The sequence below is a fragment of the Phalangium opilio genome, unplaced genomic scaffold (genome assembly GCF_054372755.1).
Source record: "Phalangium opilio isolate 3A_F unplaced genomic scaffold, DU_Popi_V2 ptg000039l_1, whole genome shotgun sequence".
In the NCBI taxonomy this organism is placed as follows: Eukaryota; Metazoa; Arthropoda; class Arachnida; order Opiliones; family Phalangiidae; genus Phalangium; species Phalangium opilio.
Window position 1 is genome coordinate 477,622 of NW_028324162.1, and position 14,272 is coordinate 491,893.

General features: G+C 40.4%; 1 protein-coding gene and 1 long non-coding RNA gene across 2 annotated transcripts; both read left to right on the forward strand.

The window, feature by feature from the left end:
- Nucleotides 1-330: 330 nt before the first annotated feature.
- On the forward strand, nucleotides 331-4,347 carry LOC149680955 (uncharacterized). Its single transcript, XM_089834468.1, has 5 exons — nucleotides 331-814; nucleotides 865-1,212; nucleotides 1,309-1,796; nucleotides 1,896-3,944; nucleotides 3,991-4,347. Exons 1-5 carry the CDS (start codon nucleotides 331-333, stop codon nucleotides 4,345-4,347), a joined length of 3,726 nt encoding a protein of 1,241 aa, XP_089690594.1.
- A 6,868-nt stretch (nucleotides 4,348-11,215) lies between these two features.
- On the forward strand, nucleotides 11,216-11,934 carry LOC149680956 (uncharacterized). Its single transcript, XR_016365566.1, has 3 exons — nucleotides 11,216-11,346; nucleotides 11,433-11,657; nucleotides 11,760-11,934. It is a non-coding gene; the product is annotated as an uncharacterized LOC149680956 (long non-coding RNA).
- Nucleotides 11,935-14,272: the final 2,338 nt, after the last annotated feature.

A 14,272-nucleotide genomic window follows, 5' to 3' on the forward strand; every position in this document is an offset into this window, starting at 1 on the left:
TAAATCTATACTTTCACTGATAATAGGTCCTTTGATAGGGATGTTATCTTACTCTTACATGTTAGGCTTAACACTAGGTGCCATATTAACTTTCGATGATGTGTTTCCTTCGTATATTTCTAAAGTAAACATGAGTAGACTATAAAAAGACCCCCAAAGATCAGAAAACATTTTATTTTGTTCCTGACTCCAGTCTTGAATGTTCTCGAGCTATTATCCTGAACTTTTACCGATAAAAGTATCTGCAAAGGGTGAGATTTTTTCTTTCTTTCACAAGTCTCGTGAAGAGATATATTTAAGGTTCAGTTTTAGTAAACTTAAATTGTAAGAATGTTTGAGTGTAACGTTTGCAAGAGTCAGTATGCAAGGAATAAGGATCTCATGAGACATAATCGTGAAAAACATGAGGGAATTAAATTCTCTTGTGATGACTGCTCTGCAACTTTCACAAGGCGTCAAAACTTAGTAAGTCACCAGGCTAAGTTTCACGGTGTTAAGAGACGTAAAATAGAAGACCCCAAGGACGTTTCTGGCCCCTCGACCCATAACAACCACTCAGTTACCTACCCCGCTCCTATGATCGACGCCGAAAGAGTGTCGCCAGCCCTCACTCTAGACGACCTGACAAGGCAGGAAACTTGGGCTCGACGCATGCTGATGGACCAAGGGAAAGTTCATGATCCTGACGAACTGGACGATCTAACCAGTGAGGAAAACCAGGCCTTACAGGCCCTGATGGACAGGGAGGAGACCAAGCGAGCCAATGACGAACCTCAACCACACCCGTCGAGCCTCTTCTCGATCAATTGGAGGAGTTAAACGTATTGCGTAATGCGATTTTCTGCGCTAGATTTACGTCGGCAGTCGTGGAAACTAGCACGGAACTTTACATTGGTAGACATAGAGCCGCCATAGAAAATTACTTAAGAAACAAACTAGCTCAAGATAGAGGGATTAAATGGTATTTGACTGTTAGGGCTCGCTATACGCGCGAATTGGGAAATTCGGAACAGGATGTAGAAACTCTAATATACCATAGAACGCGCAATCTTATTATTTTAACCCCCGACGTTATTCCGGGACAAATAGATCAGGGGATAGTAACATTAAAACGGTTAATGGAAGAGTTTGAAGCGCAAGGTAGCGGTTGGTCATTAGATAGAATTATGTTTCTACAAATTAACATAATTGCATATATGCCTTTACACGGGGGTACGTATTTCGAAACCCCCAAAAAACTCGTGTCTAAGAAAGCTATTCTTAATGTTAAAAACCATGATAATAAGTGTTTTCTATGGTCAATTTTAGCTCATTTACATCCTGTAAATTTTAGAAATAACCCGAATTGCGTAGAAAATTATCTCCCTTTTCAAAACGAGTTAGAATTGACAGGAATCACATTCCCTGTACAAGTTAATGTAGCTGTTTTAGAAAGGTTTGAACAGGTTAATAACTTATCAGTTAGCATCTATGGTTATGAGGATGAGGTTTTCCCCCTTTATGTGAGCTCGAACAGGGTCGACGATGCGCGTCAAATAGATCTGCTGCTACTATCTCAGGGGGCTGAGAAGCATTTTTGTTTGATTCGTAGCTTGAGTCGGCTTCTATCGTCATTCACCGCACATAACGGTAGAGCCTTCTACTGTCGTTATTGTCTGCATCGTTTCTCCGGCTTCGGCTCAGAGCAAAGACATGAAGAGCACGTCAAAGAGTGTAGCTTACACGACCCCCAGAAAATCAAAATGCCTGTCAAGGAGCCCATCCTAGAGTTCAAAAACATCGCCTGGGAGCAAAAAGTAAGTTTTGTCATCCACTTTTGGTTTTACTAATACATAAGAAGCGCGCGATAAAGTGTGCCATGGAATAAAATGTTTCCAATTTTTCTGTTCCATTAGGTGAAGTTCGTCATCTACGCGGATTTCGAGTCAATCTTAAGTAAAATACAGGGATGCGATCAGGACGCTACCCTCTCTTCTTCCACGAAAACCTCCCAACACGTTGCCTGCGGGTTCAGCTACGTCATCGTTGGACAAGACGGTTCAGTGTCAAAACCAGTGACGTACAGAGGAATGGACGCGGCGGAAAGGTTTTTACAAAACCTTATTCGTGAAGATGAAATCATCCAGGGGAAAATAAAAGCCAACGTACCCATGAACCTGACAAACTCGGAAATGACGGAATTTGTATCAGCCCAAGTCTGCTACCTATGCGGGAAGGCGTTCACCCATGATAACTGCAAAGTTCGGGACCACGACCATACAGATGGGTCCTACAGAGGAGCGGCTCATAATACCTGTAACCTCAAGTTGAAGACATTGAAATTCGTTCCGGTGTTCATGCATAACCTATCCCGCTATGATGCTCACTTGATAATGGACAAAATCGGACTCTTTAAACATCAAGAAATTAAGTGTATCCCGACGAATTCCGAGACTTACATTTCGTTTTCTCTGGGAAATCTACGCTTTCTAGACTCTATCAGGTTTATGCCAGCCTCGCTCGACTCCCTCGTTTCTAACTTGGCCAAGAGAGGTGCGGACAAGTTCAAATGCCTAAACTCTGTTTTCAAACCGGACGAAGTGGAGCATTTACTGAGGAAACAAGTCTACCCGTATGACTATTTCGATCGCGAGGAGAAATTTGACGAGACGGAGTTACCACCGAAGGAGGCTTTTTTCAACTCGCTCACCGATGAAAAGGTTAGTGACGAGGATTATTCCCAAGCCCAAACAGTTTGGGAAAAATTCAGGATCGCTAACCTCGGCGAGTACCATGATTTATACGTCAAAACCGACGTTTTACTCTTGGCTGACGTATTTGAAAACTTCCGAGCCATGTGCATGGAATATTACAAATTAGACTGCGCTCACGCCTTTACCGGTCCCGGTTTTGCTTGGCAGAGCGCTTTACGTATGACTGGAGTTAAATTAGAACTTCTTTTAGACCCTGATATGCACCTATTTATCGAGAAGGGAATTAGGGGAGGAGTTTCTCTGATAACCCACAGGTTGGCTGAGGCGAATAACAAACATCTTCCTGAAACCTACGACGCTTCGAAACCTAGTTCCTACATCACTTACCTGGACTGTAACAATCTTTATGGAACAGTAATGTGTCACCATTTACCTATGAGGGGTTTCCGATGGTTGCAGCCATGTGAAGATTTCACCAGAGAAGTTATTCTTAACCAACCCGACGATGACCCTCAGGGTTTCATTCTAGAGGTGGATCTTGAATACCCGGACAGTTTACACGTAGAGCATAATTGTCTCCCCCTCGCCCCTGAAAGACGTGTTGTTACCGCCGGCGAACTATCTCCATATTCAATAGATCAATTGAACAAATTAAAACTGAAAATTAAAGATAGTCTTCCCAAATTAGTCCCCTCGCTTTATAACAGAGAAAAATACGTGCTCCATTACCGAAATCTAAAGTTCTACCTCGCTAAAGGTATGAAATTAGGGAAGGTTCACCGTATTCTCACGTTTGAACAAGGGGCTTGGTTAAAACCCTTTATCGAGTTTAACACGGAGAAGCGGAAGATGGCCGCTAACGCGTTCGAAAAGGATTTCTTCAAACTATGCAACAACTCTGTGTTCGGGAAGACGATGGAGAATCTACGTAACCGCATAAATTTCGACCTTGTGCAAACCCGGGAGATGGCAATCAAGAAGGCGAGTTCTCCGGCGTTCGAAAGGTTTACAGTTTTCAAGAACGACCTAGTTGGAATTCACCAACTGAAGAAATCCTTAACCTTGGACCGACCCATTTATACGGGCTTCACCATTTTAGACTTGTCTAAACTGGTTATGTACGATTTCCATTACAACACCGTGAGAGCTAAATATGGGGAAGCCGCCAAGCTTCTCTTCACAGACACAGATTCCCTGACCTACCAAATCTTCACCGACGATCTGCCCCGAGACTGCCGAAAACAAGGAGATGTACGACTTCTCCGATTACCCTCGAGACCATCCCTTGTTCAGCAAGAAGAACAAGAAGGTTCTCGGCAAGTTCAAAGACGAGCTTAATGGAGTACCGATTCAGGAGTTCTGCGGACTCCGTCCGAAGATGTACTCCATCTTGTCGTCGAAAGGGGAAAAGAAGACGGCGAAGGGAATTTGTCGTCGTGTGGTTAAGAAGAAGATTCGTCATGCCGACTACAAGGAATGCCTACTTCAACGTAAACTCACCGTGGAAGAGATGAAAAGAATTGTGAGTTTGAAACATGAACTGTTTTCCGTCACCCAAAAGAAACTCGCATTGAACCCGTGCGATGACAAGCGATACATCATCGACGGTGTGTCTACTTACTCGTTAGGACATTTTAAAATTAGGGATCTATAAAAGCGAGTTTTCCTCCGTGGCATAGCCCGGTTTCTCGCTTTATGTAAATTATTTTTTTCAAATATCTTAGAACTGTGTAACTTTAATATCTTAGAATTTTATAACTTTTTTTTTAAAATATCTTTCGTGTAAATTTGTATATGTAAATATTTGTAAACTTGCTATTTTTTTGCTTTTTTTATATAAATTTTTGAATGCTGTTGAAAATAAAATAAATATAATTATAATTATGTTAAAGTATTCTTCTCCAAATTTTTCCTACTCTTATTCATTTTTCATGTACGAGGAGGAGAGAGGGGCCCGGCCTACCCTTCCGTTCAAAGTTTCACAGTTTGCGTTCAAAGTTTCACTATTTCTTTTCAAAGTTTCACTATTTCTTTTCAAAGTTTCACTATTTCTTTTCAAAGTTTCACTATTTCTTTTCAAAGTTTCACTATTTCTGTTCAAAGTTTCACTATTTCTTTTCAAAGTTTCACTATTTCCGTTCAAAGTTTCACTATTTCCGTTCAAAGTTTCACTATTTCCGTTCAAAGTTTCACTATTTCCGTTCAAAGCTTCACTATTTCCGTTCAAAGCTTCACTATTTCCGTTCAAAGTTTAACTAAGGGATTGATTACATCACTTTACATACAGTCTACCAAAAATGCACTTATTCTCCTAAACAAAATTTATCGTACCATCAATGATTGATAAGTCACAACTCTTACAGAGAAGGGACTGATTTCCGAATTCCAAGTGCTTTATTTGTTTACTTCCTTATCAGCATGATAAGGAACTGTCGCTGGGAAATTCAAAAATCGTACCTTATATAATCAGTTCAGTTCCGAGTTTAATTTTATTCAGTAGTTGAGCAATTGACGATAAATTTGAAAATGCTAATCCTATACGAAACGTGTATTTGTTTTAAGACCCCCCCATTTAACTTGGGTTTATAGGGCCTTGGGTTATCAGAAACTTTTGAAGTGGGCGAATTGGCGACTGATAAGATACAACCTTTGCAGGGGAGGATCAGATCTTAGAATTCCAGGATCCAGGGGGGGGGGCAACCACCCGCCTAGTTTAAAAAAGAGCCCCCCCCCTGGATCCTGGAATTCTAAGATCTGATCCTCCCCTGCAAAGGTTGTATCTTATCAGTCGCCAATTCGCCCACTTCAAAAGTTTCTGATAACCCAAGGCCCTATAAACCCAAGTTAAATGGGGGTCTTAAAACAAATACACGTTTCGTATAGGATTAGCATTTTCAAATTTATCGTCAATTGCTCAACTACTGAATAAAAATTAAACTCGGAACTGAACTGATTATATAAGGTACGATTTTTGAATTTCCCAACGACAGTTCCTTATCATGCTGATAAGGAAGTAAACAAATAAAGCACTTGGAATTCGGAAATCAGTCCCTTCTCTGTAAGAGTTGTGACTTATCAATCATTGATGGTACGATAAATTTTGTTTAGGAGAATAAGTGCATTTTTGGTAGACTGTATGTAAAGTGATGTAATCAATCCCTTAGTGAAACTTTGAACGGAAATAGTGAAGCTTTGAACGGAAATAGTGAAACTTTGAACGGAAATAGTGAAACTTTGAACGGAAATAGTGAAACTTTGAAAAGAAATAGTGAAACTTTGAACAGAAATAGTGAAACTTTGAAAAGAAATAGTGAAACTTTGAAAAGAAATAGTGAAACTTTGAAAAGAAATAGTGAAACTTTGAAAAGAAATAGTAAAACTTTGAAAAGAAATAGTGAAACTTTGAAAAGAAATAGTGAAACTTTCAACGCAAACTGTGAAACTTTGAACGGAAGGGTAGGCCGGGCCCCTCTCTCCTCCTCGTACATGAAAAATGAATAAGAGTAGGAAAAATTTGGAGAAGAATACTTTAACATAATTATAATTATATTTATTTTATTTTCAACAGCATTCAAAAATTTATATAAAAAAAGCAAAAAAAATAGCAAGTTTACAAATATTTACATATACAAATTTACACGAAAGATATTTAAAAAAAAAAAGCTATAAAATTCTAAGATATTAAAGTTACACAGTTCTAAGATATTTGAAAAAAATAATTTACATAAAGCGAGAAACCGGGCTATGCCACGGAGGAAAACTCGCTTTTATAGATCCCTAATTTTAAAATGTCCTAACGAGTAAGTAGACACACCGTCGATGATGTATCGCTTGTCATCGCACGGGTTCAATGCGAGTTTCTTTTGGGTGACGGAAAACAGTTCATGTTTCAAACTCACAATTCTTTTCATCTCTTCCACGGTGAGTTTACGTTGAAGTAGGCATTCCTTGTAGTCGGCATGACGAATCTTCTTCTTAACCACACGACGACAAATTCCCTTCGCCGTCTTCTTTTCCCCTTTCGACGACAAGATGGAGTACATCTTCGGACGGAGTCCGCAGAACTCCTGAATCGGTACTCCATTAAGCTCGTCTTTGAACTTGCCGAGAACCTTCTTGTTCTTCTTGCTGAACAAGGGATGGTCTCGAGGGTAATCGGAGAAGTCGTACATCTCCTTGTTTTCGGCAGTCTCGGGGCAGATCGTCGGTGAAGATTTGGTAGGTCAGGGAATCTGTGTCTGTGAAGAGAAGCTTGGCGGCTTCCCCATATTTAGCTCTCACGGTGTTGTAATGGAAATCGTACATAACCAGTTTAGACAAGTCTAAAATGGTGAAGCCCGTATAAATGGGTCGGTCCAAGGTTAAGGATTTCTTCAGTTGGTGAATTCCAACTAGGTCGTTCTTGAAAACTGTAAACCTTTCGAACGCCGGAGAACTCGCCTTCTTGCATCTCCCGGGTTTGCACAAGGTCGAAATTTATGCGGTTACGTAGATTCTCCATCGTCTTCCCGAACACAGAGTTGTTGCATAGTTTGAAGAAATCCTTTTCGAACGCGTTAGCGGCCATCTTCCGCTTCTCCGTGTTAAACTCGATAAAGGGTTTTAACCAAGCCCCTTGTTCAAACGTGAGAATACGGTGAACCTTCCCTAATTTCATACCTTTAGCGAGGTAGAACTTTAGATTTCGGTAATGGAGCACGTATTTTTCTCTGTTATAAAGCGAGGGGACTAATTTGGGAAGACTATCTTTAATTTTCAGTTTTAATTTGTTCAATTGATCTATTGAATATGGAGATAGTTCGCCGGCGGTAACAACACGTCTTTCAGGGGCGAGGGGGAGACAATTATGCTCTACGTGTAAACTGTCCGGGTATTCAAGATCCACCTCTAGAATGAAACCCTGAGGGTCATCGTCGGGTTGGTTAAGAATAACTTCTCTGGTGAAATCTTCACATGGCTGCAACCATCGGAAACCCCTCATAGGTAAATGGTGACACATTACTGTTCCATAAAGATTGTTACAGTCCAGGTAAGTGATGTAGGAACTAGGTTTCGAAGCGTCGTAGGTTTCAGGAAGATGTTTGTTATTCGCCTCAGCCAACCTGTGGGTTATCAGAGAAACTCCTCCCCTAATTCCCTTCTCGATAAATAGGTGCATATCAGGGTCTAAAAGAAGTTCTAATTTAACTCCAGTCATACGTAAAGCGCTCTGCCAAGCAAAACCGGGACCGGTAAAGGCGTGAGCGCAGTCTAATTTGTAATATTCCAAGCACATGGCTCGGAAGTTTTCAAATACGTCAGCCAAGAGTAAAACGTCGGTTTTGACGTATAAATCATGGTACTCGCCGAGGTTAGCGATCCTGAATTTTTCCCAAACTGTTTGGGCTTGGGAATAATCCTCGTCACTAACCTTTTCATCGGTGAGCGAGTTGAAAAAAGCCTCCTTCGGTGGTAACTCCGTCTCGTCAAATTTCTCCTCGCGATCGAAATAGTCATACGGGTAGACTTGTTTCCTCAGTAAATGCTCCACTTCGTCCGGTTTGAAAACAGAGTTTAGGCATTTGAACTTGTCCGCACCTCCCTTGGCCAAGTTAGAAACGAGGGAGTCGAGCGAGGCTGGCATAAACCTGATAGAGTCTAGAAAGCGTAGATTTCCCAGAGAAAACGAAATGTAAGTCTCGGAATTCGTCGGGATACACTTAATTTCTTGATGTTTAAAGAGTCCGATTTTGTCCATTATCAAGTGAGCATCATAGCGGGATAGGTTATGCATGAACACCGGAACGAATTTCAATGTCTTCAACTTGAGGTTACAGGTATTATGAGCCGCTCCTCTGTAGGACCCATCTGTATGGTCGTGGTCCCGAACTTTGCAGTTATCATGGGTGAACGCCTTCCCGCATAGGTAGCAGACTTGGGCTGATACAAATTCCGTCATTTCCGAGTTTGTCAGGTTCATGGGTACGTTGGCTTTTATTTTCCCCTGGATGATTTCATCTTCACGAATAAGGTTTTGTAAAAACCTTTCCGCCGCGTCCATTCCTCTGTACGTCACTGGTTTTGACACTGAACCGTCTTGTCCAACGATGACGTAGCTGAACCCGCAGGCAACGTGTTGGGAGGTTTTCGTGGAAGAAGAGAGGGTAGCGTCCTGATCGCATCCCTGTATTTTACTTAAGATTGACTCGAAATCCGCGTAGATGACGAACTTCACCTAATGGAACAGAAAAATTGGAAACATTTTATTCCATGGCACACTTTATCGCGCGCTTCTTATGTATTAGTAAAACCAAAAGTGGATGACAAAACTTACTTTTTGCTCCCAGGCGATGTTTTTGAACTCTAGGATGGGCTCCTTGACAGGCATTTTGATTTTCTGGGGGTCGTGTAAGCTACACTCTTTGACGTGCTCTTCATGTCTTTGCTCTGAGCCGAAGCCGGAGAAACGATGCAGACAATAACGACAGTAGAAGGCTCTACCGTTATGTGCGGTGAATGACGATAGAAGCCGACTCAAGCTACGAATCAAACAAAAATGCTTCTCAGCCCCCTGAGATAGTAGCAGCAGATCTATTTGACGCGCATCGTCGACCCTGTTCGAGCTCACATAAAGGGGGAAAACCTCATCCTCATAACCATAGATGCTAACTGATAAGTTATTAACCTGTTCAAACCTTTCTAAAACAGCTACATTAACTTGTACAGGGAATGTGATTCCTGTCAATTCTAACTCGTTTTGAAAAGGGAGATAATTTTCTACGCAATTCGGGTTATTTCTAAAATTTACAGGATGTAAATGAGCTAAAATTGACCATAGAAAACACTTACTATCATGGTTTTTAACATTAAGAATAGCTTTCTTAGACACGAGTTTTTTGGGGGTTTCGAAATACGTACCCCCGTGTAAAGGCATATATGCAATTATGTTAATTTGTAGAAACATAATTCTATCTAATGACCAACCGCTACCTTGCGCTTCAAACTCTTCCATTAACCGTTTTAATGTTACTATCCCCTGATCTATTTGTCCCGGAATAACGTCGGGGGTTAAAATAATAAGATTACGCGTTCTATGGTATATTAGAGTTTCTACATCCTGTTCCGAATTTCCCAATTCGCGCGTATAGCGAGCCCTAACAGTCAAATACCATTTAATCCCTCTATCTTGAGCTAGTTTGTTTCTTAAGTAATTTTCTATGGCGGCTCTATGTCTACCAATGTAAAGTTCCGTGCTAGTTTCCACGACTGCCGACGTAAATCTAGCGCAGAAAATCGCATTACGCAATACGTTTAACTCCTCCAATTGATCGAGAAGAGGCTCGACGGGTGTGGTTGAGGTTCGTCATTGGCTCGCTTGGTCTCCTCCCTGTCCATCAGGGCCTGTAAGGCCTGGTTTTCCTCACTGGTTAGATCGTCCAGTTCGTCAGGATCATGAACTTTCCCTTGGTCCATCAGCATGCGTCGAGCCCAAGTTTCCTGCCTTGTCAGGTCGTCTAGAGTGAGGGCTGGCGACACTCTTTCGGCGTCGATCATAGGAGCGGGGTAGGTAACTGAGTGGTTGTTATGGGTCGAGGGGCCAGAAACGTCCTTGGGGTCTTCTATTTTACGTCTCTTAACACCGTGAAACTTAGCCTGGTGACTTACTAAGTTTTGACGCCTTGTGAAAGTTGCAGAGCAGTCATCACAAGAGAATTTAATTCCCTCATGTTTTTCACGATTATGTCTCATGAGATCCTTATTCCTTGCATACTGACTCTTGCAAACGTTACACTCAAACATTCTTACAATTTAAGTTTACTAAAACTGAACCTTAAATATATCTCTTCACGAGACTTGTGAAAGAAAGAAAAAATCTCACCCTTTGCAGATACTTTTATCGGTAAAAGTTCAGGATAATAGCTCGAGAACATTCAAGACTGGAGTCAGGAACAAAATAAAATGTTTTCTGATCTTTGGGGGTCTTTTTATAGTCTACTCATGTTTACTTTAGAAATATACGAAGGAAACACATCATCGAAAGTTAATATGGCACCTAGTGTTAAGCCTAACATGTAAGAGTAAGATAACATCCCTATCAAAGGACCTATTATCAGTGAAAGTATAGATTTAACATTGCCCTCGGAAAATATGATAAGGTACGCCAACGGGAATTCAGTGGCGTTATCTTAAAATTACACGCCAATTTTTCCTCCCTATCACGCCAATTTTCCCTCCTTATCACGCCAATTTTCCCTCCTTATCACGCAAATTTTACCTCCTTATCACATCAATTTCCCGCCATCATGAGATTTCAGGACAATTCCCGTTTGAAAGTGACACCCTGGCGGTATGCGACAACTGGGCGTCAAGTTTGAATGTGGCACCCTGGCGGTAGGCGGCAACCGGGCGGCTAAAGTCAATGACGCTTAATCTTTAAGCCTAACATATATAATTTCCCCCTTCCACCACGTTGTCGAAAGTCAACGTGACGTAGAAAGCCCCGAGTCACATGTAAGACAAGGGTTAGCGAAAAGTTCAATTTTCAACTCCAATATCGGAGATAATATGTATTCGTATTTACACTTTAATTGCATTCTAAACCATTTAGGTTTACGAAACTCATGGTTCACCCTGTCCTCTTGAGGAATCACGTACACCGTCGTATCCGAAAACCGTACACTCTTTTTTCCGTTCATATTTCCCGCCTACTTCGTTAAAAATGTTAAGCCTAACATAGTGTATTCCATTAAAATATTTTAGGTCAAACACAGTGTATTCAACGTCTCTGTTTTGGCTTACGTCAATGATACGCTATTTGAAGCAGGTGTTGGGATACTATTTAAGATAACGGTTCCAGCGTCATATTCAAGAAATTCGAGCCAATATACCCAGATATTTTTAAGACAGATAAGTGTAACGTATTGATTTAAAAATAAGAAGACGCCATTGAAAATGAAGAATTCCCCACACTTATTTACCCCATTGGTAGAGTATTTTTCCATACGTATTTCCCCCACCGCATTGTCAAAGTCGATAAGGTGCCCACAAATATCGGGTGCCACAAAATAATGATGTAATGAATTCTAGTTTCAGGTGAAGTTGTGGAAATATGACGCTCAGTCTTAAGCCTAACATATGTTTTCCCTTATCAAAGTCAATAAAGATAAGGCGCGCATGAAATATCTGGCGTCGGAGGGGAGATTGAAGCGACTTCAGCGATAACGGCGGCAACAGCGACATTGGCGGCAACGGCGGCATCGGCGGCAACGGCGGCAATTATGTTGAACTCTCAAATAGGTACTACTGAGCAACCACTTGTTACTATGTAACACGCGGTGCCATGAAAAAGGAAGACCTCCATGACATCCTTTTTGACATTCTTCATAGGCTAATTTCATTTAAATTAAACGTTAAGAATGTTGTTTGCGACCAAGGCATAAACAATCAAAGCGTTTATAAAAGGTTGCATATCAATGAAAAACCCCATATGTACATATAGATAACCGAAAAATATTTTTCATACATGACCCTTCACATTTAATTAAAGGTATTCGTAACAATTTAAAAAATCACAATGCTTTAATTGGATCGAAAAGAGCCTCTTGGGACCATATAGAAAGACTTCATTTTCTAGATTCAAAAGAACCTTTAAAAATTGTTCCCAAGCTCACTTTGCGCCACATAAACTTGACACCGTTTTCCAAAATGAAAGTGAAACTAGCGACACAGGATCTTAGCCATAGTGTTGCTATGGGATTGATATTTTATGTTGTAAAAAACTTGCTGCCCATGGAAGCGCAAGAGACAGCAAATTGTAACTCGGAATTCGACAAAGTCTTTTTCTGTCCAAACTCCAACTCAAAATATGACGCCAAAGAATACAGAAGTGCAGTAACGAAGAAATCTAAGCATTTGGAATTTTTGAAAGAAAAATTACAATGGCTCGATGAACTTCAATTTGACTGTGAAAGGCAACCACCGGTAATTCAAGGGTTTAAAACAACTATATCATGTGTTATCAGGCTTTCAGAAGAACTTCTGGAAAAAGAAGAATTGGAGTATGTTCTGACATCACACTTCAGCCAAGATGTTTTAGAAAACACCTTTGGTAAAATTTGTAGACTGAAGGGATGCTCTGATAATCCCACACCACATTTGTTTTGTTTGCATCTCAGAAAGATTATGGCTTCTTCACTATTTCAAGTGCCAGAATCTGCCAATTGCGCAACAAACATAAACACCGATACCTTTTTAGTGGAACTTTTAAGCCACCATAAAAGCGAGCGGAACAAGTCATTATTTCATGACCCCATACCTTTTTTTGGTCAAGAAGAATTTTTTGGTCAAGAAGAATCTATAACTTGCGCATTCATCCCTAAACCTGAAGATTCTAAAAATTCAAATGTAGTAACTTACATCGGTGGCTTTATTGCAAAAATAATTTTATCAAGTCACGAATGTGTAATTTGTAGACTCTACTTAAAACCCAAAGGAAACTTACACATTCCCGAGAAACCCTCACACTTTTGAAATCTTATCGTCCAGAAGAAGGAAGCGATGTGGGGAGGTTAAACCGAAACTCACCTTGCAGAAAAACTAGCTAAAGAGCTGCAACACGTGAAATCATTTTCTGATATGTGCGACGTTACTCAACAAAAACTAATTAAACTTTATTTGAGAATAAGAATTCACCACAACATTCGTCTCAGAAACCAACAAATTTTTGAAGAAAAGGAGAAAATTAGGAAGGAGAAAGAAAAGAAAAAGAAGCTAAGAGAGAAAGAAAAGTTCTTTCAGCTTCTCCAAAAACCAAAAAAACCCCAGAGGCATAAAATACTTAAATCAATGAACATTTAATTGCTATTTCATTTTCTTTCAAATAAAAACTATTGACAAGCGATTGATACCCTGTGTTGACTTTTAACGTTTTGAAATTTTCAAAATCCCGCCTTTTTTGACAGCCTGGAAACTTTCGCTTTCAGTATGACGGACAGAGGGCGAACCTGTCGCTATTTTTAAACCACCTTTCACAGCCCAAAGGGGGAGTCGGCCTTCCATACTTTCTTCCATGGTTTCTGAGTTCTAACTAAGAAAGCCGTATTTATGTTCCGAGAGCGCATGAAAGCTCCTCAGAGAAGTCCGCACTTTTCTCGGAACTTCATACTTTTACTACTATTGAACTTTTATTTCAATATAAGCTTATTTCAATCCATCGTGTACCACCCTGCCCCGCGACGCTCCAAGAAATCAAAAATGAAGAACTTTTTGCTGAGTAACGTAGAGACTAGAGAGAGAGAGGTGAGAATCCAGGAAAGGTGTATTTGTCAGCATGCTTGCCAAAGCAGGAGTATTGTAGAAGGGATAAGACACATTTCCTAGAAAACCATTAAACTTTTCGTGCCTTTGGGCTTATGGTTTTTATCGTTGCCTACGTTATGGCGTACGCAACGATTTAATAAATTTCTTATTGCTTCGGACATATTTTAGCGGTTTCCGATGCAGATGTCAAAAAATGATAGTTTATATATAACTTGGAGTCTCAGTTTTTTGTTTCTTTTACAATAAATTAATATGATACCGCCAGGGAAGAAAACATAACC

Excerpts from the sequence above, each read along its gene's own strand:
- LOC149680955 (XM_089834468.1), top strand. The coding sequence starts at position 331 with ATGTTTGAGTGTAACGTTTGCAAGAGTCAGTATGCAAGGAATAAGGAT. Across the intron at positions 815-864 it reads CTTCTCGATCAATTGGAGGA|TCGTGGAAACTAGCACGGAA; the intron begins GTTAAACGTATT and ends TTACGTCGGCAG. Across the intron at positions 3,945-3,990 it reads ACTGCCGAAAACAAGGAGAT|AAGAACAAGAAGGTTCTCGG; the intron begins GTACGACTTCTC and ends TTGTTCAGCAAG.